The 24,386-nt window shown below is 39.3% G+C and overlaps 2 protein-coding genes across 6 annotated transcripts; both read right to left on the bottom strand.

Moving 5' to 3' along the window:
- Positions 1-594: 594 nt before the first annotated feature.
- Positions 595-3,228, bottom strand: LOC100705881 (uncharacterized). The gene is made up of 6 exons (XM_003452142.4): positions 2,957-3,228; positions 1,656-1,798; positions 1,472-1,533; positions 1,246-1,359; positions 1,006-1,104; positions 595-919 (listed from the first exon to the last, which is right to left on the bottom strand). Exons 1-6 carry the CDS (start codon positions 3,059-3,061, stop codon positions 792-794), a joined length of 651 nt encoding a protein of 216 aa, XP_003452190.1. The 5' UTR covers positions 3,062-3,228; the 3' UTR covers positions 595-791.
- A 1,725-nt stretch (positions 3,229-4,953) lies between these two features.
- Positions 4,954-17,095, bottom strand: fip1l1b (FIP1 like 1b (S. cerevisiae)). 5 transcript variants are annotated; one of them, XM_005456794.4, is made up of 16 exons: positions 16,807-17,095; positions 16,384-16,438; positions 14,404-14,470; positions 14,183-14,295; positions 13,421-13,485; positions 13,192-13,302; positions 12,070-12,200; positions 11,272-11,390; positions 10,857-10,910; positions 9,418-9,517; positions 8,506-8,662; positions 8,287-8,368; positions 7,645-7,700; positions 7,304-7,493; positions 6,797-6,943; positions 4,954-5,618 (listed from the first exon to the last, which is right to left on the bottom strand). In XM_005456794.4, the coding sequence occupies exons 1-16, from the start codon at positions 16,883-16,885 to the stop codon at positions 5,477-5,479; spliced, it is 1,668 nt and encodes a 555-aa protein (XP_005456851.1). In that variant the 5' UTR covers positions 16,886-17,095; the 3' UTR covers positions 4,954-5,476. The 5 variants fall into 5 exon arrangements, with proteins under 5 accessions (XP_005456851.1, XP_019215393.1, XP_005456850.1 ...); XM_019359848.2 differs by having other exon boundaries at positions 4,954-5,621; positions 16,807-17,094; XM_005456793.4 differs by having other exon boundaries at positions 4,954-5,621; positions 7,645-7,697; positions 16,807-17,094.
- Positions 17,096-24,386: the final 7,291 nt, after the last annotated feature.

The following is a 24,386-nucleotide window of genomic DNA, read 5'->3' as shown; positions in this document are numbered from 1 at the left end:
ACGAGTGGATGTCTACGCTATTTCAGACTGGATGACCCATATAGAGTGAGATGATCTTTGGTATTTTGCTGGCACAGAGTAAAAATCTAGAAATTAATACAAAGTTATTTTAACTGATCACTTTTATCCTATAAGACATTTCTGTCCTGTTTGGAGTTGTCAGTTTTATACAGTTTTCACAGATTCAGTTCAAAACTTCAGATCCTTCACTAGATATGTGTTTACCTTTCTCCATATATGCTCATTCATGCACGTCAGGCAGAAAAATTCTGTTGCTTTCAAATTAAAGCCTTTGATTTAAAACCACTTACTGTGGACTGCAAGATTGTGTACTGAGTTTACTAAGAGGTACATTGATGTAACAGACTTCCTACAGATCCTTTTCAATCCCAGTGTCAAGTGACATGGTTTTCAAGATTTGTAACAGGTTTACATCATAGCAAACCTTAGGTTTCATATGATGAACTGTCAGCAACTAAAAGAGAGACCAAAAATAAAAACAAGCAAAAATAAATAAAACCAAAATAACATGGGAACAGTGAAAGAAAAGGAAAAACAAAGAAAATAATGAACTATTAAAACACAGACTTTGACAAAATTTCATAATTTCCTCACCTTTAATGGTTGTTTTGACATAGTTTGTTTTCTGCTTTGTGTTCTAACACGTATAACTTTGTCTCAATATGTTTTACAGAAGTGAAATAATGTGAATTAAAGTAAAAGCAAAAAACAAAAAACTGGCCAATCTCTCCCATTTAAAGGTACATTTAGCAGAGATTAAAAATAATAAACTACCAGTTCACAAACACATCAAACAGAACATCCAGGACTCTCGCAACTCGATGTGCCATCTTGTTTTCTAATAAGCTGTTGAGGGCACTGAGCCCCTCAGAGGGCGGGAGGTTGTCGGGGCAGATTTCTGTGTATGCAAAGAATACAAATAAAACAAACAGCTTTTATGACATAATAGTGACACAGTATGTTAAGAAATGTGCTGAAACTCACCGTTGTTTGGGTCCATCATAATGGGTGATGACATCTGGAGACATTCTGCTTGTTTCTTTAACCTCTCCACAACGTCGGGAGAGACACTCGTTTTCCTGCCTGGAAATAAAGAACAAAAAGAGGGAAAAAAACAGGTAACTAAAAGTTTTTCTACAGATTTTCATGCTTCAAAAAAACTATAGTATGAAGAAAAAAGTGTTCTGGATTCACATATGGTATAGTGGGATGTGTGTTTCTTACTGAATAGAAGAAGGCTGGTAAAAGTATCTTTCCCAGAGATGACTTCTTCATAAGCAAGCAGACAGTCCGAGCAGCCAGTTGGCAGGTAGACCTCCTTTAGGTAAAAAGGCTCCTCTGTATAAAACAAACCAAAAAAAAACAGTTTCTTGAAATTGGAAATCACAAGAAACTACGTGATTGCAGGTTTCCTCTGCACGTAAAACCTCTGTGGCCATTCTTTACTCACTGATTAACATTGTGCTGTTTTCAAAGATCACATTATACGTCATGCTCGAACAGTCACCATTTCTGTGAGGAAGAAAATAAAAGCATCAGAACTTGATGTCAAGATAAACATAGCAAAATAAAGAAAATAAATATGTATAAATGACTTCAGCTATTGTGTTAAAATTGCTTAAGGGAGCATTTACATTCTCTGAGTCTGCAGGATATTGAGGACGTTACTGTTGGCAGTTGTAGTAAGATTCAACCAGACGCTGGTCAGCAGGAAGCCCAAGGAACGACTTCCCGGGAGGTCAGAGCTTCCCCCAATGTATATCCATTTTCCCAATATCTGCAGCACACAGGCACAAGTTGAATTAAGTATGTTTAAAATACAAACCCACTTGCAAAAAAGTTGGGATTCTGTGAAAAATGTTAATTTAGGCAGAATGCAATTATTTGTGAATGTAAATGAATCAGAACAGTAGCAATATTGAAACGTATTGTCTTTTGTATAGTATTTTTTTCTCTCTTATTTTCTTTTCTAAATGTACCTGTATATTGTTTACATGTTTGAAATAAATTAACAATCAATCAATATCAAAACCCTATATTTTATTTACAACAGAACATCAAAAACCCCAAATCGAATGAGCCATTGAAAATGAAATGAAAAAAAATTAGCTCATTATGAATTGGATGGCAACAAGACGTCTTTAAAAAGTCAGGATGGGGGGAAACAAAAGGGTGGAAAAGTCATTGGTACTAAGAAGAAAGGGCTGGAGGAACATCTTGTAACTAAGTAGAATAAATGGCAACAGGTCAGTAACATGATTGGGTATAAAAAGAACATCTTAGGCAGAGTTTCAGAGACGCAAAGATGGAACTGTGGAACAATTTCAGAATAAAGGTCTGCCTGCAGTCCAGAGCTTTCACCAGTTGGAAACATTTTGATGTCTACAAACTGTTGTTAAATGAACGGGGGATGCTGCAGAGTGGTAAACAGGAGCTCATCCCAACTTTTTTGAGATGCGTTTCTGCCAGAAAATTTGAAATGAGCTAATATGTTTCTTTAAATAGGACATTTTCTCACTTTAAACATTTTATGTGTTTTCTGTGTTCTATTGTGAATAACATCCCAGCAGTCACATCACAAAAGGTGCGGTAAACCCTGGAAAGGTGACCAGTTTGTCGCAGGGCTAACATAGAGAGACAACCGTTTATACCCACATCTACACCTACAGCCAAATTACAATCAGCACTTAATGTAACATGCATGTCTTTAGACTGTGGGAGGAAGCCGGAGTACTTCGAGAGCGCCCATGTAAACACGTTGAGAACATGCAAATTCCACACAGACCAACCAGCCAGTTGCTGGATGCAATCCCAGGACTTCACTACCCTTAAATTTCAATATGTAGTCTTTAATTGTATTGCAATTCTGACAATGGATTGTTTTTTCTAAATTTTCTCCCTCCAAGAGGGACGCGTTTGCTCCAAAGCAACTTACCTCTTCCGTGCTGACAGTTATTGGGTTTATCAGAGTGTCACAGCTGCTCACAGGAGCTGAGCGTCCCACCGAGAGCAGACTCAGCAACAAAACAACACACTTCATCTTTTAACTGTCTCCTTTCTCCTTTTCAAGATTTCCTTCTTCTTCTTTTGTTACTGCCTCCCTGTTTGCCTCCAAGCTCTATTTTGACTTCACAGCCTCACAGATTTCTCTGGATGCAGCATTTATTCACTTGTGCTGTGAACCTTTGCAGCAAAGGCAAACAGCAGGGGATGATCGAAGGAAGACTTTGACCTCTTTGAGGAATATCGATCCAATCACATGCAACAGGGAGCATTGTGTGGGCTGTAATAAAGTGCGTTTGATGTTTTCTTTATTCACTGAGATAATCTTCCCCGATTAGTCACTGATACTCAAGGATACACGAGATCACAAGTTTATCCTTTTATGTTAGTAAAATTAGGACTATTGCAAGTGTTACTCGGGTATCTGTAACACCCTCTATTTGCATTTAACTGACTCTACGGTAGCTGAAAACAGGCATGTTTATTGTTGTCAGAACTCATACGGTAGTCATCCGTAATTGGAGACATAACAAATGACAAATTAAAGAAAAAAAATTGACTCCATCCAAATACAGACTATAAAAGCACAAACCTTTAGCAGTTTGCAGGTCTGGAGCATTCAGGAGAAAAACACCAAAGAGGAAAGACATCAGCAATGATCTTAGAGATGCAACTGTTGATGCACATCGATCTAGGAAGGGTTATTCATTTCCAAACAATTTTAAGTATTCTACAAAAAGCAAGATTATTCACAAAAAAAGCAGTGGATATCCTGGCAAATTCAGTTAAGGATCAGAGAAAATGCAAAAAACCCAAGAGCTACAGGCCTTAGCATGCCAAATGTTAAAGTTCATATGGGTATAATTAGAAAATAGACAAACAAGTATGGCTTGTTTGAAAGGGTTACCAGCAGAAAGCTTTTGTCTTAGGTTTGCAACAAACCAGAAGACTTCAGAGACCATGTGAGACAAGATCAAAGTAGAGAAGTTTGCAACCCAATACTTTAAAACTTTTTAAAGCAAATTCAGAAAAAAATGTCACATTTTGAAGAGTCGTTTTAAGATGCGGAAAATGCTTGGAAAGACAAAAAGAACACAATGTTTTCATTTCAATATTTTAACTGCTGGACACAAGATGCTCCCAACTTAACTGACAAGCCCAGTCTTAAATTGATATATAATGAGCGGCTTTTAATATTTGAAGGCTTTCTGGTGTAAAACTCTGTATATTATTCTACACCACGTCTCAAGGGCTGGTGTCCTTGATCCAACGTAACTTTAAATGGCTAAATGACCTCCTCAACATGTCTTGAAGTTCTCCAGAGGTCTGGTAATGAACTAATCATTTGATTCAGGTGTGTTGACCCAGGACGCCGGCCTTTGAGGCCTGGAACACCTGTTCTACATGAACTCAAAAATTGAAGTTAAAGAGGGTCCATTGTGATTTTTATTTTGTCATGTACTTTTCCAATGGTTGATCCTCACATTAAAGTTTCCTTTTTTAAATAAAGTCTGTATGCATAGAATACACATCAACTTCAAAATGCTCAGCTTAAGACATTTTTTCCCCTCATGAGCAGAGAAAAACCAACCCACCTGACCTCCGTCTTTTATGATGCAGTCAGTCAGAAGAAAGCTGTCTAAAGACCCAAGTCTGAATTCAGGTGCTGGATGAACTGACGGGCTCCTCCAAAGTTCATTGTTACATAAATAAGGATTATTTTTAGACTGAATCATGCAAAGTTTTTTTTTTTTTGTAAAAAGAGTCCAGGAATAAAAATATAGAAAAGTGTGTATTAAGTCCTCTTTAATTAATCTGAAAAGAACTATACGTATTTTCTACTTTATAAATTTGTGAACTAAAGATGCATAATAGGGAGACTATAAAATGAAAAATGATAAACATTATTAGGCTCTGGAGAAATGAAAATGTAGACAATGAAGTATTTATTCCAAGAAAAGTCACAAAAAGACATCTTATCAAAAAGTGTTTAATTGAACTTAACTGACAGCTTTCTAAGGAAGTCTTCATTGGGGACAAGAACAAATGGACAACATACAAACAACAGAAGAAGAGCAAATTCTGCTGATCATAGCGACTATACAGTGAAATCTTTGAGCCTAATTTACAGCAGTGCTCTGAAAGAAGGGGCAGAGAGAGAGAAATGAGGTGGTTAAAGACCAAATGATGTTTTGCCTGATCAGATGGAAAAGATGGGTTAGGAGAATGACCATTCCTCCTCCACCTCCTTCTCCTTTGCTCCATTTATTCTGAAGTGATGGTGAGGGTGAATGACAGCAGGGTGGAGGAGAATGGAGACTGATGGAGAGGAGAGTGACAGGGCCATCTGTCACTCAGCCACTTTCTGGTTTTCTTGGTCTCTCGTTCATTTTCTCCCTTTCTAGTCAGCATGGAGACAAATGAAGGGATGAAAGATGGAAGGTGGTCATCGCTACTCCATGGCTTCCTGATTCTCTTGGTCTCCGCTGATCTCCTCGCTGGCCTCTTTGCCCTCCTTGCTCCTCTTGCTCTTCTTGTGTTTGTGCCGCCGGTGGCTGTCCCCCTCCTCGCTGTCGTGCCTCCTCCTGCTACTGCTGCTAATGAAAGGTGAAGAGGACAGGAGAGAAAAAAATGATCGGAAGAGAAGTAAAGGGCAGGTGTAAGGAGACGGGAAGGAAGAGGAGGTAGGAGGTGAGAAAGAGACACGGACAAAGAAAGGTCGAGATCAATACAGATGAAAGGTGAGAAGAAGAGAAATAGAGACGAGAGGGCAAAGACAAAGGAGAATTAAGAGAGGAAGCGTGGGTTAGACAGGGCAGAGAGGTAGAAAGAAAAAGTATTAAAAACCTTTCAGGGTTTGTCAGTTGAGCATTTTTGTTCCTCTGATATTTCGATCCTCACATCACACACATGACATTTTTAATGACGACATCAAATTGTCTGAAAATTCTTGGGGGGTTTTTGTTGTTGTTGTTGTTAATGAGAAGTCTGCGACTGCTGATGTTAGCTCTGTGACTTCACAGTTTACAGCTGAACACTGAATCTCTCAACGTTTTAAAGGTCAGATCTCGATAAAACTAACACTTCATGAGCTGCTACTTCTTTTACTTTAAACTGTATTTTCATATGTAACAACTGAAAATTCGTAAAAGCTAAAATATTTCTGTTTAACTCACATGTTTACATTTCATTTCACAACATAAGCTTAGCCCTAGAACACCAACGCTGCGTGATTAAAAGTCCAATCATCTTGGAACCCTGTGTGTGTTGTCTGTGAGTGTCTACGCAATAACAGCCAATATTTAATGGCTTCTGGTTTAGTCGGTGTGCCTCAGGAACAATACTTCCTGTTCCTCCCAGTGATCAGTGTTTAAGGATACAGATATAATTCATTAATTCTAAAAAAAAAAAAAAAAAAAAAAAAAAAAAATATGCAATAGTGTTTATTTAATGCAATCCGTTTTTTGCCTCCTGTGTTTGCCTGCTCATATATGATTGGCCTAGAACAGGAAACCACAGAACCTCCAGAATCAAAATTCTTTGTCTGCAGAAATACATGAATATTTACATAAAGTATCTATTTCCAGTATTTACAGGGGTTAAACTAAGCCCAATAAATAAAACAGAGAGCATCTTTCATCAGCGTTAACTATGTGACAGGCTTTCACTTTTAAAAAGACCAGTAAACTAACCAATAAATAAAATGTCCCATAGTTTGGGAAATAAACTAGTTACACAACAGGGGTGAAAGAAAAACTGTGTGTTCATTTACCTGCGTGAGGACTTGTGGCGCCCCTCTTCTTTCTCTCTGTGCCGCCTCTCTCTGTGTCTTTCCTCTTTCTCTCGGCTTGCACGGTCACGGTGGCGTTCTGCGTAACCACGCTCTTGATATTCACGGTACCGAAACCGCTCGTCGTCGCTTTAGAAGACGAAAAGGAAAGAAGAATTTACTTCATTTACATGTAAAACAGCTCAGTCTCTGGTTAAAGCAGCGTCTTAACATCAATTGTTCACTTTTCTTTTATTACTCTTAATTTCTCTCCTAGATGCTGTTTATTAGTTCTTTAAAAAGCTTCTCTGTCTGTGCTCTCGGTAATATTTGTGATGAGTTTGACAACCGTGTGATGACTATATGTATGATCACTGATACACCAATACCCACAAACAGCTGAAAACAAACTGTTCAAATTATTTGTTTATCCCTTTCTGTGGCTTTACAGATGCCATTCAAATCCCCCAGCAGCCCATTCACTACTCTGTTTTTGTCCCGCTGGTGTACCTGGTATAGCTCATAGCTGAAGGGCTGTGCTCCCTCTCTCGCTCCCGCTCATGTGTCCTCTCTCTGGGTCTTTCTCTGTCCTTGTCTCTTTTGTCATCTCGGCGGGAATAATAATCCCAAGGTTTGGAGTTATCTATCATTGGAGGCCAAGGAGGAGGCACACCTCCAACCATGGGGGGAGGGTAAGCACCTGAAAACAAATAAGAGGGAAAGCTGGAGTTCATTTAAATAAAAATATGTAACTACGAATGATGATAGCGCAAATGTATGCATTTGAACATGCATTTTTGTAGCGTTTGCCACATCTGTCACTGACAGCACCAGATTACATTGGTCTGTACCTTGAGGAAACGGATACGGAGGAACAGAGCGTCCATCATAACCTCCTGGATGGCTGCTTTGAAAACACAGAGAAAGGAAACATATTACTTCAGAATGTGTATGTGTGTGCGTGTTGTCTTTTCACTGACGCAACGATTACTGTTCAAACAAAGTCATATAACACCAAATGGCATTGTTATGTTTCGTTATATAATCGTCCTACCTTTTCTCAAGTTTTAGAACTGAATGAAAACACATTAAAAAAGATGAGGCTGTGTTTCCTTACAGATTAACCCTAGGGTACACAGCTTGAATAACTAAGTGGGGGGTGGGGTTACTTTAAACTTTGCACCAAAAACAAAAAGGAAAAAAAAGGCCAAAGCAAACCTTTTATATAATATCTATACAGTGTCACTGAACTGCAGGTCAGTGCGCCAGTGCACATGTTTGGGGTTGTAAATAGAAGAAAACGGACTTAAAGTGTGTGCACAGGTGTAAAATGCAGCTGAAAACACTTGTGAATACATGTCTATTCACTATGTCTATGTCAAGTTTTTTTCAAGCTATACATTTAAAATGTTGCACTAGCTTTAAAAACATCCATATTTAAAAAGTGCTAGAGTTGAACTGCAACTGTGTGTGTGTGTGTACAGATGCATTACCTGTCCATAGTGGGGATGATAGAAGGAGGAGGCCCACTAGTTGGTGGAGGAAAACTAGGAGGAGGGACAGTAATGGGCAACCCTACAAAGAAGCAGAAGGAGCGAAGAGAGTAAACATGCTGAAAATATTGCATAACAATAATAATAACAATAATAATAATAATAATAATAATGATGATAATAATGACGATAAACATTAAAACAGGAAACTGAACTTACTGGGTGGGGGGATGAGTGGGGGTGCAGTACTGACGTTTGGTGGCGGAGGGAGAAATGGCGGTGGGGGAATGTTTGGAGGAAGTGGTCCGGGAGGGAAGAATGTGGGAATCTTAGCCGGAGCAGGCTCAGCCTCTGATGTCGAGTGCTCAGAGATTACCTGCACAACAACAGAGAGGTGAGAGGTGAGGAGGAACACCAAGAGAGCAAACATCACACAGTTTTAATGTCTGTCAACATACTAAAAACAGCTGCCTGATGCTTTTTCATGATCAGAAGTTGAGTTTGCCATACTCCGTAACCACAAAGTCTTCTGAAGCCCTGAGGCGTAACCCAGCGTGCACCTCACTAGAAACATGTCGGGTGGACAAAGTGTCGAACTACTGTCAGTACTACTCCTCTTGTGCATTTCCAGTTACTTTTTCCCTGCTGTTTTTGAGTTCATCAGTGAGAGAATAACAATCACTGCTCAGTATAAGGAATACGATTCATAGAAAGACTCACAAATGTCAGCAAATTCCTGGAGGGAGATTGCTGAAACCATCCTAATGGATGTGAGAGAACATACAAAGAAGAGGAAAAAAATGTTTGCCTCTAAAAACGAAAAACAAAACAAAAACCCACAACAAAGAGCGGGAACCCATGAAGGAAAAAAGTCCAAGCATTTTATTTGTTTCTAACGGCTGGGTGTGCATATAAAACACTGGGGCGCGACCACAAGATAATTAACACACCAGCACGAGCATAAATGCCAACAACAATGCTGGCCACTTATGTAGGTTACATCATAAGCTACACAAAGACTCCCCACAGAAATCTAAATCAGGCCTTATGCGGTGTTTTGTTCACTGTGAAAGACGCATAAATAAACTATAACTGGAGGGTTTTTTTGTGAGTTTCTGTTTTTGCTTGTACCTGAATATTGTTGCCCTCTAGATTATGTCGGCGTCGACCCTCAACTCTGCTGATAGTTGCCAACTGTCCACCAATCACATCGATTGTGCCGCTCGATTTCCTAAAAAAAGACAATTTTTTAAAAATGTACATTAAGGTACCGAGCAGGAGCCAAAGAAAATGGGCTCCAGCTACTTTCAAATGTACTACAATCAAAAATAATGAGCAAAATAAACTATAAGCCAAATTCACCAAAAAGTGTCAGTTTCTGTCTGATAATTTAGTAATCCAGGGGTACGTATCGTTATGTATGCTGTTTTACCAGCATACATAACGACAGTACTCATTAACTATGGCAAAAACAACAACACAGAGATAAAGGCTACTTACCATGAATACTCTCACACTTTCTTTTTAAATTTAGAGGTAAACATTATTAATGTAATTTTTAAGTTAAATTATAAGTTAATTTGAACTTGCCATGAAGTGATTTAGGACTTTTAGAGCATTACAACACTAAAGAAATTGGCACAATTATTGTTTTATTTCGATTATCTTGTTTTGATAAATCAGCAGAAGCCATCATTCTAACTGAAATTAAAATTCAATTAACTGCAGAGCCACCATGACACCATCATATCTGCAACAATCAGCCAAAGTTTAGAACTAAAACAATTTGTAACTTTCTTTTTAAGCTTGTTTTAAATCAGCCTTTTGGGTCTCAGATAAAAACTATAATACCCTTAAAGAACACACTTAAAAAAAAATAGTGGTTTAAAAAGAGAAGACATCTTTAAATGGACTTTCCACCTATTTGTGTTGAAAGTACTTGTCATTTTTATTAGCTTTAACCTCCTAAGACCCGAACTCTTTCATGCCATGCATTTTCCATTTCTCTTTGCTATTTGGGCTGATTGTTTTACATTCATCAGGTCCCAAAGAATTACCTGATTTTTGTTTCTGAGAAAAATGAGATCCACAAATGAGGACACTGGTTTTAAATTTTGATAGAACAGTGGCAAGGTAATGTCCCCGTAAATGGATATCAGGCCCTTGTAGAGCACAATTTAGTATTTTTGTCTAGACAACCCAAAATGTGATGTCCACATATGCCAGGTCCTAGGAGGTTTAACTTTAAAATATAAAATTAAACTAGTTTCTGATACTGTTACAATACAACTAAAATAAATATCATTATTAAGGAAACTAATAACCTTTTTAATATGATATGAGAACCTCACATAGTTAACTGGCCTGCTGTTAGTATTTCTTCTCTTTTGCTTAAGCTGTAAAGCTACAAAGACACATGCAAGTCAACTACACAAAAAGAAAGAAACAAGGGTGAAAATCAAGCTGTCTTTGAGGCTTCAAAAGCACCCAGAGGAGCCCATTCCTTAAACATCTATGCATTTCCCATCAGGCCCCCTTAACCTCGGAGGGACAAGGCCATGCCCACTTACGTATAATAAGACATGTCCTGAGCAGGCGGGCCAGTCCAAAGAGGGGGAGAGATCCTACCATTTTGAGACAAAGGACAGGGGTAATGAGAGTAACACACATAATAAAAACCATGGGAAGGCGCCTCATTTTAACCCCAAGATGGTGTCTGAGAATGTTGGATTTAAAAACTGTTAACACAATAAACTGAAGAAATTTTAACTTTCTTGTACCAAAACTATCAACAATTTACTCCTCATCCTTCCGTTAAAGATGGCCAGTTAACTGTATGTGGTTGTTTTAAGCATCTTCATCCAACCCTCCCTAGCCCCGTAACTGGATTATGTATTTCATTGTGCGCTTAATCTCTACTGAAAAACTGTAAGTGTGTTTCTCTACCAGATATTTAACATGTGAATGTAGAGGCAGGAGTCTTACCTGGTGACCTGACTGACAGCAGACTTGTACAAGTTGACAGGAGATGTGAAGTCTGGCTTTGAGGTGTGAACTGGCAAACTGGGTATGTCTTTTTCATTACCAGTTCTGCCCTGCTGAACCTGGAAAAGAGAGACAAAAAAAAATCAGCCTATTAGCACATTTCATGTGTCTTCTGAAGGAGAACGAAGGTGCTGATTTTAAAGTACAGTCAAGCAATGGTCATGCAGCAGAACACAAAATTCTAAATTTTTCATCATGGTTTTGAAGTCACTGTGTAGTTGCATGTTTTTGGAAACACATTGGCTATATTTCTTACAATTAAAATTCAGATGCTGGTAGATTTCCAGGAAAATACCTAGATACAAAAATAACATGACATAAATGTCTTTGTTCTTTCTTCTGTAAGTCATCTGACATCAAAGTATGTCACTGACTCTGGTTGCTACCTCATCGCTAATCGCTTCCTGCGTGAACGCCCTGTAGAAGCTGCCTCCTAAAAATGCAAGCCCTTACTCATTTATCCACATTACCACATGCTCTGCGTTGGTGGTTAACTGAAGACAAAAGCTAAAACACGTAGTGAGGTCACACAGCTTTCCCCTTTAAGGTATGTGGTCCCGTGACCTGTATGGAACAGCTATGAAACATTTAGCTGTTAGATCTGCTAACGTTTAGGCATTTACATGTTGTATAAAGTGAAATAAAATGCTCAAAAAGAAACTGAGGGTTGGTGGAAGCAGGAGCTGAAGTACAAAAACAAACAAAGACAGAGCCAGCAGTGGTGCAGTGATATCTTACAGTGATCTTGCTTGTCACTGAGCCAACTGTAGAGACCTCGAGGCCCATACGCAGCCTCTTCTGTTTTTCACAGTAAGCCTTCCATGTGTCTTCATTGAAGCCGTAGTTGAAGTAGTCTGACAGATCGGCTCCTACATAAAAAAAAACATTCACACATTTTATGAAATTCTGTACAAAAATCATCAGAGGTGCTCTTTTTTTCTTTTCCTTTTATAAACTGAGGAGCAAATATGGATTTACAGATTCGGCTAAGACTGGATCCACGATGTCAACCTTGCAATTTTCAAAAAGGAAGGAACAGCAAGCAGTTTAAAAAATTAATACCATATTTCTGTTGACTAACAATTATGGATTATGGAATGGAATTAGAGACACATGGTCATATTTGTCTACTAAACAGCAAACATCCTGCAACTTGCACACTGTGGTGTCTAAGATATTAAGAAAATCTCTACTACAAACTTGATGTAAAAGATAAAAGGAGCAGTGACTTCTCCTGCTTGTCACAGACAGTGACATTAAGCAGATACAAAATGTAGACAATGATCTGCAGAGCTGTGCATAGGACTAACGCACAACCACGCTAGTCATTTTAGGCTCTGATTAAAGGGTGTTAATGACCTCAAAGCAAGAGTGCCTCCACCACGTAGCGTTTTGTTAAGGCTGGCAATACTTGGAAGCCCAACAGGGTAGGCAACCATGAGTCGTACAGCTACAGAAAGTGGAAAGATGATGGCTCTATAGACAAACACCACAGCAGGCTACTCTTTACAATCTTTTCATAGATTCACCTACGGAAATATTGCAAGTTTTATTTCTTCTACATAGATCTCGTAGACTCAATGTTTTCTTTCGGTCATTTTAGCTGGAGCTGTTCTACTATAGAAGATTTTAGGGAAGGGGGCACACTAGAGTAAAAAAAGAAAAGAAATCGTGTGTTTGATTTATAACACAATAAAAAGCATTAAAAAAGAGAGATCGGTAGAAAAAATGAAATCTGCAAGACTTTTTTTTTTTTGCCATATGATATAAAATGCTTATTTACTTACTTTTGGAGGCAGCCTCTGGCTTTTAAATATTTTGTCTATAAAAGCAAAGACACAAACACAAGCACACACGCACCTGGTTTCCTCCATGGTTTCTCTTCAAAAGACTCCATGTCCACCTCTAGCACTGGAACACCATTGATGTTTCCAGGTGCATCGAGATCCACTCCCTTCAGCTTTGCGGAAACTGAAAATAAACAATACAACAAGTTACGAGAAGACATCACAGTAATGAAACAGGCAAACTGTCTTTATTGTATGTTTTTATTCAGGAAAAAAGAGATTAAGCCAGTAGAGAACGACACCTTGTCCATAAGGTCGGGAGCCTGTTGATTTGATGTTGAGGTTGACAGGTGGGGCTCCATAAGTTCTGGGAGGAAAACAACAGTATTAAGACTCTGAATGAAGCATCCCAACATAAACTCCAAATTACAATTACCATATTCACATCACCCTTTCAGTTTTTCAGCAAATTGATTTATTTAGCTGTTGATAGCTCACTTGAACTTATGTGTTCACTGAAGCATCCTGTTTTATAAGTGGATCAAAAAGTCCATTAACTCCGTCATGTCAAAGCATTAAGAAGCTTGTAGTACAAACAGCTAGTGTTGACTCACTCATTAGGATTCCATATCAAGTCATTATGACATTTGAGATTCTTCCTGGCAGATCCTCTCAGGAGGAGCTTACAGATCTCTCCACAAATGTTCAATTGGGATCTCAGAGACTCAAGGACAGTCAGAATTTTCCTGAAGCAACTCCACGTTCGTAGTTTCCTTACACTTACTGTGGCACTGATAGCCTAATCTAAAGTTGCTGCACTGTGAGGTTTGCTTTCAGGTTCTTTTTGAATTATTTATTTGTTAAATTCTAAACAGTTTTCCTGCTCCTGCTACTGAGAAGCACCCCACAGAGCACGATGCTGACACCACCACGCTACATCACAAGGAAGGTACAAGCAAGGTGATGAGCCATCTCCGAATCAGAAACCTCACCCAGCAGCTTTTATTTAAACCAGCCACAAACTATAAAAATATGTACAGCACCACAATTTGCCTCAAACGTACGTGTACTGTGGCGCTCCGGTTTTTATGTCTCCAATCGTGACACGGACATCATCGTCGTCATCGTCACTGTCGCTGTCGCTCTCCACATCCTCGCCTGCAGCCTCACCTGTGGCCTGAAAATCCAGAAACAAAAACAACACAAGAAACATTCAGTGAGTTGAATCTAGGTTCGTAATAAAAACAAACAAAAATTATTGAAACTGTGCATGTAAGCTACACACCTCAGAGGCAACTCCATTTCCTGTAGCGTGCGCAGCAGCATCATCTGTTGAAGCATCAGCAGGGGCACTACAGATATGAAAACATTAGACACAACAGACCAAATATAAAATTTCTTCTCAGTCCAAAGTTTCTGGGTCCAAAATCTCACAAAGTTTTTTCACCTTGGTGGAGATCTGGTGACTGTGAAGGCCACAACATCTGATTTACATCATTTTCATACTCTTTAAACTATTCAGTCATCAGAGCACTGACATCCTAACAGAGGCCATTCTAATAAGGAAGGAAAATTTAATCAAAGGATAAAGGGGATCTTTTAGAAACACTATATTTACTTGCAGTGACCCTTATCTTAAAGAGAACAAGTATTAAAAAAACAAAACATGCCACCAAAATGTCACTTAAAACATAAAGCTGCCACAGCATGACCTCACTGTAGAGGTCAAGGTGTTACATTTTTCCTTTAATCTATCTGTATGTAAAACACTAGGAGAAAATTATGTTTCAAAAGACTATTAGTTTGTTTTTAAGTCTCCTTTAGTAACTTTTAATTAAACTAGATATTTACACGTACTCATGTGACCTGCTGACTTTTTTTGTTTTGGTTTTTTTTTTAAATATGTTTAACCACTTTTGTTATTCAAATTTAAGCACATAATGTAACTGTAAGATGTCTGTATGTTAGGTGGAGCCCAGGTGATGATATATTAGTAAGCCAAAATTATTTTTGGTCTGTCACAGATATGTTAGATGAATCTGTCTAAGGCTGGGGATAATTTAATAACGGTGTCATTATAAAGCATTCACTATGAGCCAGAGGTACCTTTACTAAACAAGATTAGATTATATTACACTAATTTTATTCTTTGTGCTGCTGCTGTAACAGAGTTTCCCCCGTAGGATCAATGAATCTATGACAGCAGCAATAGTGTCATCAGCATCTGCAGCACATGTGGATGAGTATAAATGAAGAGATGAGGTGTACAGTTAACGACTGACAAACAACATCCTCATAATTTTCTCTTTTCAATAATATTCTAACATACTAGATGTAAAGCAATCTAATCAGTCAATCACATAGCAGTAAATGCATCTCGCATGTGATTTTAGTTTGGATGGATCAGCATGACATGGCTGATTTCAGAAATCCACTGGGATTTTCCCATACAACCATTTCTAGGGTTTACAGAGAATGGGCTTGGGAAAATAAGGAAAGAAAAACTATCCAGTTCTCTCAGTGCCAAAGGTCAAAGGTAAATGGTCGGGTTGATTCAAGCTGAGGACGGCAGCAGTAGATCATATAACCAAATAACCAACCAAAGAATTGATTTCTGCTGCAACATTCAGATGGTACGCACGAATATCATGACAGCATTGACAAATCCTGCCTTGTAGCTGCCGCTTAGCGTTGTTAGTGATGTAATGGAGTGGGAGATATTTTCAGTTTGGCTCCCATAACACCAACTGAGCATTATTTAAACACCATATCCTACCTGAATATTGGTAGGTTCTCAGGTAGGATACAGCCTACCTATATCTCATCAGATTCTCATGGATGTACAGCGATTCATCAGTAGCAACTGTGTGATGTCATGACGTCAACATGGACCAAAATCTCAGATGAATGCATCCATCACTTTGCTGAATCTATGCCACAAAGGATTAAAGCAGTTCTGACAGCAAAAGGCGGCCCAACCCAGTTACTTGCAAGGTGCAGCTAATAAAGTGACCTCTGCGTGTGTATTAATAGTGCCTTTTATCCGTTCCCAGGGATACAGCATCAGCTGAAATCCACCTCAATAAATCTAAAAATTATTAGAAATTGAAATACTTCTAGAGTTCGTGAGAAGATTTTCTGATAGCTGTACTGAACTATATTACCTTTGCTAGTTACTCTGCCAACGCTCGTTGACCCTGAAATGTGGTACACACAGAGGGTTTTTTGTTTTTTTAAATCCAGGCTAGGACTGAATTATAGTTACCTGACAGCAGCGTTCAGCTTGGCTTCTTCATCCTCGTCTTTGCTCTCTGACTCATCTGGAACAGAAATTAAAAGCAACTGAGTTCATTTATCGTTATCTAATATATATTTAACTGAAGTTGTTGTTTTTTTTAACTAACAAGGTGAGCTGCAGAAAATACATACGCCACTTCATAGTCCAGTTAAACGTTATAACAAGCCAGAGTAATACTCAAATGATTTGACTCGAGCGGTGCAGCCACAACAGGCCGACCAAAATCCCGCTGCTAGCTTAGCTTCCAGGCTAACGCTCGTGATTAACGGGATAGCGCACAGTGATATCTGTTGTTAGCAGTTAATTAGGAACATAGCGAGAGACATCGTGTTCCACGTCTCTGTCTGTTCGAAGGAACCGTTTCTGTGGACGTCAGGTGGTTGTTTTTACCTCCATACAGCCATTCCTCCTCCTCGTCTCCGGCGCTGGCATCAGTGGTGGCTGTTTTGTCCGCTTCCTCCGCAGACATGTTAAACTTACACGGAGAGCTAAACCAGCAGCGGCTTCAACAACTACAAGCTTCAATAAAGCTCACAGGTGCAAAAATAACAGTAAAACTTCTCCCTTTATCGTGGAAACGTGGTTATGTACATAAATTATGTCTTCATAGGTTCATTTCCAACCTTTGCGAGTCGGAGTGAACCCGGAAGAGATTGGTGGCATCCCGCTAATGTCAAGGGTGATGGGAGAAAACACAGCGCCCCCAGCGGGCAAACTAACGGCTCCTTTTTTATGTCGCGTTTTTTTTTTAACACGACAGTGAAAGAATTAAATAAAACGTTATTTTGTGCTGTGACAATTAGTTAGATTGTTTTTTCAAAGTAACCACCCAAATACATGCCCGAAAGTGCTTCTTCACTCTCTTTTCCAGCTCTGCTTTTCTTCTAGGAGAAAGTGAAACTTTGCTACAAACTTTATTACTCAGTACAACCTGAAGGGCATTTAAAGCTCTTCTGCTGCCTTTTTGTTCTGTTATCTGTGAAGATGATCCCACACTGCTTTAATGATGTTGAGGTTTGGGTTCTGGGGAGGCCAATCCATGACTGATGGTGATCCTTCTGTGTTTTTGAATCCAGGTATACTGTTAGTGCATTGGCACTGTACTTGGGATCATCGTTATTATGAGAAATGAAGCCGATGCCAGTCAGACAGACAGAGCCTCCATCATGTTTTATGGTTGGCCCTAGAGACTCACTGTTGTACCTCTCTCCTGACCTCCTCTGTACATAGTGACAATTCGAATCAAAATTTTCAAATCTGGATTCATCACTCCAAGATCTGTTGGCACTCATTTTCAGACCAGCCCTCATGTAATCTGGCATACCTTGGCCTTTTGTCCCTGTTTCTCTTCCCTTCCTTCACTAAGAAAGGCTTCTTGCTATCCGCCCTTCCACTGAGAACATTTCTGAAGAGGCCAGATGCAACCCTCAGCTCCTGGGTCAGGTCTTTGTGGGATTTTCTTCTATTTCTTAAGGACATGGCATTCAGATACTGTTTATCTGCTGTAGAGAGTTTTTTAGGCCTTCCACTTATTATTTTTTTACTGTTCTATTCCAGTTTCCTCAAATGGTTTTAATGGATACCCTGCACATATCCATTATCCATATCCGTATGTCAAGTTTTTCGCTCTGGAGTCTAGACTCTCGTGGTGGTGAAGATAAGATGGAGGCTTGGATGAGTGGTTTGCATGAGGTGGAGTTGGGGAGGAGGTGGGTTGCATGAAGGAATCTGCAAGGAAGAATGAAAGATGGCCAGTGCGATGTAAAGTACGTAGAGTGGAAGCTGATTGGCAGAAAGATGACTGGACTAGAGCAATTATGTCAGCACTGAGTTTTGCAGCGTGGGAAAATGGAAGTGATGTAAAGAACAGACTGACAGCCAAACCCTGGTAGGAAATTTTCTCATATTCCTATCTCCACATGCATTGGGAAAAATGATGCCCCTCAGGGCCTCAGCACATGCGAAGCATAGCAGGGCAGGATAAGCACATGTCCAGATGATTAAAAAAAAACACTGTGTACTCCATTTAGCTGAGTGAGTTTCAAGCTCCTTGTCCTGCACGAAGGCTCAGTGTCACGTCTTACCATGGTGCTTTCATCGTTCATTAAATTAGCTCCCCCTGCACTTATGCTGTAAATGATCAAAGTGCCTGATCTGTTTAAGAAAGTTGTGTCTGAGTCTGAAGGCAGTACAGCCAGTGGCCTGGGGCACACACTGTACCTCATGTAAAAGGCCATGTAGACGCTTCAGCCTTCTATTTGTTTGCATTTCCGCCTGGTAAATTGACATAAATAAATCTACTTTTGTTTTTAGTATATCATGGGATGCCACACTTAAGATAGTCTAATGTGTTTTCAGCTGAACTATTTAGTCCTTCGAAATGTTTTGATGGTTCTCATAATCTGTCTATTCTGGACAGTAAGCATTTCCCTGCCTCTAGTTGGCTTTGATAGAAATGAAACTTCACTGGACAAGGTAATCATAAAAAACCAAAACACAAAGAAGTTGTGAGGGCAGAATTGCAGGTTTTCCAAGGACAATGCAAGTTTTACAGCTAAGCCATCTCTGGAAAAGCAGTAGAAGCAACTAAGTACATTTCCTTATGCAGGCTACTTCAATAAAGCACAATTTTAAGGTTGTTATTTCCTAGTTTTTGACTATTTTATCTGTATTCTTTATTTTTTTGGGTTATAGCAAGTAAGTTGTTACTAATGCAAATTATAAGCAATAAATAAATGATGTTAAACAATGTTATGTGTAAGCCAGAGGTTGTGAAAACAAAAGAGCTCTTCACCAAAGCCAATGTACTATATTGTAATTTTAAGAAAAGTAATCCAGATTCACAACAAAATTTATTGAGGTATTTCTCTGGTCGCTATCCACTTCTCCACCAGGTTTCATGAAGTTCAGCTCGATGGTTTTCGTGTAATCTTGCCGACAAACAAACGAATGCCACTAGAGACATACCTCCGCATCAGCTCCTGCCTTAGAAAAGGAATAAAGACTTAAACTTTGCCTCTCTCAAAGAGCTTTTATAAGTTTATAACCTCAAGAAGCAGCTGCAGACTCATCAGCAGCGAAATGACTTCTCATGATTGCTGTTGTGGTTGTTTGCACAAGAAGTTGCCTGCTAATGCAAAGAAAACTCTTAATGCATTTATGGCCTCTGACCAGTTAAGTGGAGCCACTTTAGCTTTGTCAGTAAAGGACAAGGAAATCTGTGGATTCTCTCACTCTCCCTCAGTTTTTACAGTGGAAATTACACAGAGGCGTGGCCTGAGTTCTGACGCTCACTGGTTTATCTGAGGCTGAAATGAAATTAATTTTTATGTAGTGCGTGCTCTCTCTCACAGGGAGAGTGAAAAATGGGATGGTAACACTATAGTTGTGATTATATTGATTTTTTTCCCCCCCATACCGTATGTGAGAACCACACAGGGGTTCATATCACGGGAATCTACTGTATCACATCATATGTGTGAGCTTTTGTGCGGCTCCCCCAAGTTTACGGTGTATTCACACACACACCACACAAACACACACACACACACGTACAGGGACTAATGGTCTCAAACTTAAACTGATCATGGAAATTGCATTTATTTCATTCACTCTCTCTCCCTCTCACGCGTCTCTCTTCCAGTCTGTTACTCCTCTGTGTTTTCTGATCACATTCCCTCCCTTTGTTTTCTTTATACCCCCACCTGCTTTTCATGCTCTTTTCTCCCTTTTCTCTTTTCCTTTCCATGTACTCAAGAGCTATTTAAAGTCAAATTTACTTAACTGAGATGATCGTAATTGGATAAAGTCTTGCAAAGCATCTTTTGAGACAAAAAGACAACAAAGCAGCATTTAAAGTAGAAAAGCACATCCTCCCCGAGGTTCAGTGCCAGAGTCCTGTTTCTTGAGAGAAACGACACAGATCTAAGAGTTCCTCTGTCATTCCCACCTGTCCATCCGTTCATTGAATTTTGCTTAGTAGTTTTTGTGTAATCTTGCTGATAGACAGTGTTAATCACTTACCACCAACTTAATTCTCACCTTGCCACTCTCAAGGTAAACCCTGCTTCAGCATTTACAGGTGCCATCAAAGACCTGGGCCTTTTTTTCTTACAGACTTACAAACTTATTTTGGTAACTGGGCATGGATCTCCGTGTTTTTCTGCTTAAGTAGCTGCCCCTGTGACCCGATAAACTTACAAACTGGACTTTATTATGCAGCCAGAGGAGGAGGAGTCAGCACTCAGGCACTTTGCATTTCATCTTTTATCCACAGTCTGTGCATACAACAACCATGCACAGAGATCTGCAGAATATAATGAGAATGAAAGGAAAAAAAACCACATTTGTCAAACAGAGCAGGAACGTGATTTAAAATAAAATGTGGTTGAACTCTTGGATGCAGTGGCAAAGGTCAAAACCACAGTGGAAGGAGATAAAAGCGGTTTGGAGGGAGTTCAGTTTGCTGTGTTGTTGCCTGTGTTTTTCCTGCGGGCAGTGATCTGCTTTGACACACTGTGCAGCTTCTCTTCGCCTGTTTTTCCCTGACGATTCCTCTGCCTTCTCTCTCCTCTCTCTCTCTGTCTTGTTCCTGTCTGCTTTTCATCCTCTTGCACCTTGTTTATCCTTATTTCCCTTTCTCCCCTTCACCCTATGTGCCACCCTGTCTCTCTCTGAGTTTCCTCCCTCCCTGCATCCATCCCTCTCTCCTTACGGTGGATTAGAGAGGCTTACAGCCTAGTCGATCCTAATCGGGTTTATCCAAGCAGAGGGCGATCGTTGGGCTATCAGTAATTACACACGCTGATATTAGCTTCCCCTGATATGCACCCTGGCACATTTTCAATCCACATCATCTCTTTGGATCAAACAAATGGTTATATCAACGGTATGATGCAATGACAGCTTAACGTGGCATTTTCTCCTTCTTTGTTTTGCAATACAAAGATCCATCTGTTCTTTAATTACGGACATTTCATTCAAGCTAAGGCCTTACAAAATAAAAGATCTGAGTTTGTTTTAAACTGTTTTAATGTGAAAATTCAGAATATAAAACTTGTGTTTTCTCTGCTGTTGTTTCAAGCAAAAGTTCGACATTTTAGGGTTTTTCATCTATTGGAAAAAGATGAAAAGATCTCTTTCAGTTTCATGTGTGTTTGTTAAATATGAAGCTCCAGACAGCAGGCAGTTAGCTTAACTTAGCACAAACACTAGAAACAAGGAAACAGAAAGCCTGACTCGTGTGAGCTTTCTGTATTGTAGGTTTCAGCTTATTTACAAATCAATTAAAATGCAAATACTAGTATGCTAATATATAAAATAGTTATGAAATGGCACTTTCGAAAAGCTATCATCAGCTTATAAACAAGGACCCAAACACACCAAATAAATATATAATATTCGACATACGTAATCATACCAATAATATCCTAAAATTAACTCAAGGATCCTAACATAGAAATAACACTAATCCAATACATCCAGACTGTGGCACATAAATACAGTAGTATAAACCTTACAGGACCATCTTTACCTTACAATATGAAGTGCCTCAAGGCAACTGTTGAATTTAATGTACATTTTATTTAAGCTAAAAGATTACATGGTTAGGGCCATGATCACATTAGGTAACAGGCTGGAGCTAATACAGGTTACAGAACTGGACCTGTGCACCTTGATTGTGGTGTTGGTGTTTTACAGAGAGTTTTTAATACTTGAATTAAACCAAAATTATGGTTTGTAGTTTGGTTAATAAACTAACAGGTCTATGCTCCAGTTCTAGTGATTGTTCCAGTATTTATTTGGATGATATTTGACACTAATTGTTGTTTAAAATGTTGTCATTATTTATCTTTGAGACAGAATACGGTTGTCCAACAGTGCACTGTGCATTGATGGATTGCTACTCTAACTTAGCAGTCAAAGTGCTTTTTACTACAAGCCACATTCATAAGTGCTTTCTAACAAACAGAGCATAAAGTCGCACTGCAATGGATGCATTGTGGGCACTTTGGGGTTCACTATCTTGTCCAAGGCCAAGGAGGAATCAGGGATCAAACCACCAATTTTCTGATTGGTAGATGCCTACCTTTATCTCCTGAGCCACAGCGCCACAATGCATACAGCAAGATTGCTTTGATTTTAGTCACTATATAATGAACAAGTGCACAGACTGAAAATTCAAACATTAATTAAAGACACTTGATGTAGCGCAGAAAACTGGGAGTGACTGACTTCGTACATAGCCCAGACCAATACACAACCTCTCCTATTTTTCCAAGCAGTTTTTCTACAGATTGCAACAAAACACACACCACACACACACACACACACACACACACACAACAGATATGGCTATGATATCAATTGCATTCAAGGATTTAAGGGTTGTACTCCCGTGCAGAGATGCTCTCTGACAGCTGCACACACCAAGGACAAGTAGTTCTTCACATTACCCCAGCAGCATGTTTTCTGTCTCAGTGAGTACAAAGGGTCCACGAGTGTTTCAGTGCACATTTCTTTATGCAGCCACTTAACTACAAGGGCACCCACTGAGCATGCTTCCTCCAAGCTGTCTCCATGTGAACTAGAAAGCAGTAAAACAAAAACAAGTGAGTATAATCCTGGCCTTGTGCTACTTTTTGCTTGGAAAACTCGTGTGTAATTTTAGTGCAGTGGCTGTGCAGACAAATATATGGTGACCATAAATTTCAGGGTACACAAACATCCTCGTGAACATCCTCTGAAGACAAAACTTATTTAGATGGACAAAGCTTAACAAAGGCTTAATTCACCACCAAAATACTTTTTTAAAACCATGATGCTACTTATTCAGAGTTATAGTGTTTATTCATGCCATAACCAAGAAAAATCATCTAAACTGTAAAATCCATCAGTGTATCCAATCAGTTATATGAAAATAAATGTAAGACAGTGTTTTCTTCTTAAAAGTGTTTTTTATACTTATAAATGTGTCTTTTTGATTATTTTTTTTACTTAGCTTTTTGTCTGATCTGCTCAGTGGTCATAATTGATATACAAAACACCACAACTGAACCATGGATGGACACTTAACAACCACACAGAGGGGGTAAAAACAAAATGGACACAGATATCAGGTTTATAATGCCCAGTCAGCAGACAGAGAAGAGTGTTGGATTGCATTGGAAAAAAAGATTATACTGAGCTTTTAGTCCATCATCAGAAGGAGAAATGATGAGGTATTCTTTGGGTTTAAATGTCTGCGTGTGTCTGAGTGTGTGTGTGTGTTTGTATGTGTGTTTGTGCCAACAGGCAAAGGTGTACATAGACACCTGCCTGAGGGCGTGAAGATAGCTCCATTTGTAGGTGATTGAGTTTGGGCGAATAGATGTGTGTTTGTGTGTCTATCTGTATGTGTGTGTGTGCCATGTTTACATATCTTTGTGGGGACCAAAAATTGGAAGTTTACTATACTTGTGGGGACCAGCAGCCCTCATGGGGACAAAGTACCCGTCCCCATTAGTGTGAAGACATTTGTGAGACTCAAAATGTGGTTTTAGTGTCAGGGTTACAATTAGGTTATGGTTAAGTTTAAGCACATTAATTTTTGATGGTTAGGGTTAGGAGAAGCAGCTGGGGAAATCATTATGTCACCTAGATGTCCCCACAAGAATATGAAAACACAACTCTGTGTGTGTGTGTGTGTGTGTGTGTGTGTGTGTGTGTGTGTGTGTGTGTGTGTGTCACTAAAAAGAAGAGAGAGAGAGAGAGAAAGAGAGAGAGAGAGGCAGGGGGAAAGGTGAAAGAGAAAGAAGGAGGAGAGAGAAGAATGCATCACGTAATCTAATCTAAGTGGCTATTTTTCTTGTATAAAACCTGGGCTGCCCTCAATGAGACCGCTGTCCTCATCTGTCTAAAAGCAGTGAGTGAGTCATGCTGTAGGGCTATACACACTCACAACGCACACACACACACGCCAAGTCACAGTG

Source organism: Oreochromis niloticus, linkage group LG6, assembly GCF_001858045.2.
Source record: "Oreochromis niloticus isolate F11D_XX linkage group LG6, O_niloticus_UMD_NMBU, whole genome shotgun sequence".
Taxonomy (NCBI): Eukaryota; Metazoa; Chordata; class Actinopteri; order Cichliformes; family Cichlidae; genus Oreochromis; species Oreochromis niloticus.
The sequence above is the reverse complement of the archived record's forward strand: the minus strand, read 5'-3'. Positions and strand labels throughout refer to the sequence as shown.

Excerpts from the sequence above, each read along its gene's own strand:
- fip1l1b (XM_019359848.2), bottom strand. The coding sequence starts at position 16,885 with ATGTCTGCGGAGGAAGCGGACAAAACAGCCACCACTGATGCCAGCGCC. Across the intron at positions 13,303-13,420 it reads CTCCCGACCTTATGGACAAG|TTTCCGCAAAGCTGAAGGGA; the intron begins GTGTCGTTCTCT and ends GTTTATTTTCAG. Across the intron at positions 11,391-12,069 it reads CAGTGACAAGCAAGATCACT|GTTCAGCAGGGCAGAACTGG; the intron begins GTAAGATATCAC and ends TCTCTTTTCCAG.
- LOC100705881 (XM_003452142.4), bottom strand. The coding sequence starts at position 3,061 with ATGAAGTGTGTTGTTTTGTTGCTGAGTCTGCTCTCGGTGGGACGCTCA. Across the intron at positions 1,534-1,655 it reads ATCCTGCAGACTCAGAGAAT|AAATGGTGACTGTTCGAGCA; the intron begins GTAAATGCTCCC and ends TCTTCCTCACAG. Across the intron at positions 1,105-1,245 it reads TACCAGCCTTCTTCTATTCA|GCAGGAAAACGAGTGTCTCT; the intron begins GTAAGAAACACA and ends CTTTATTTCCAG.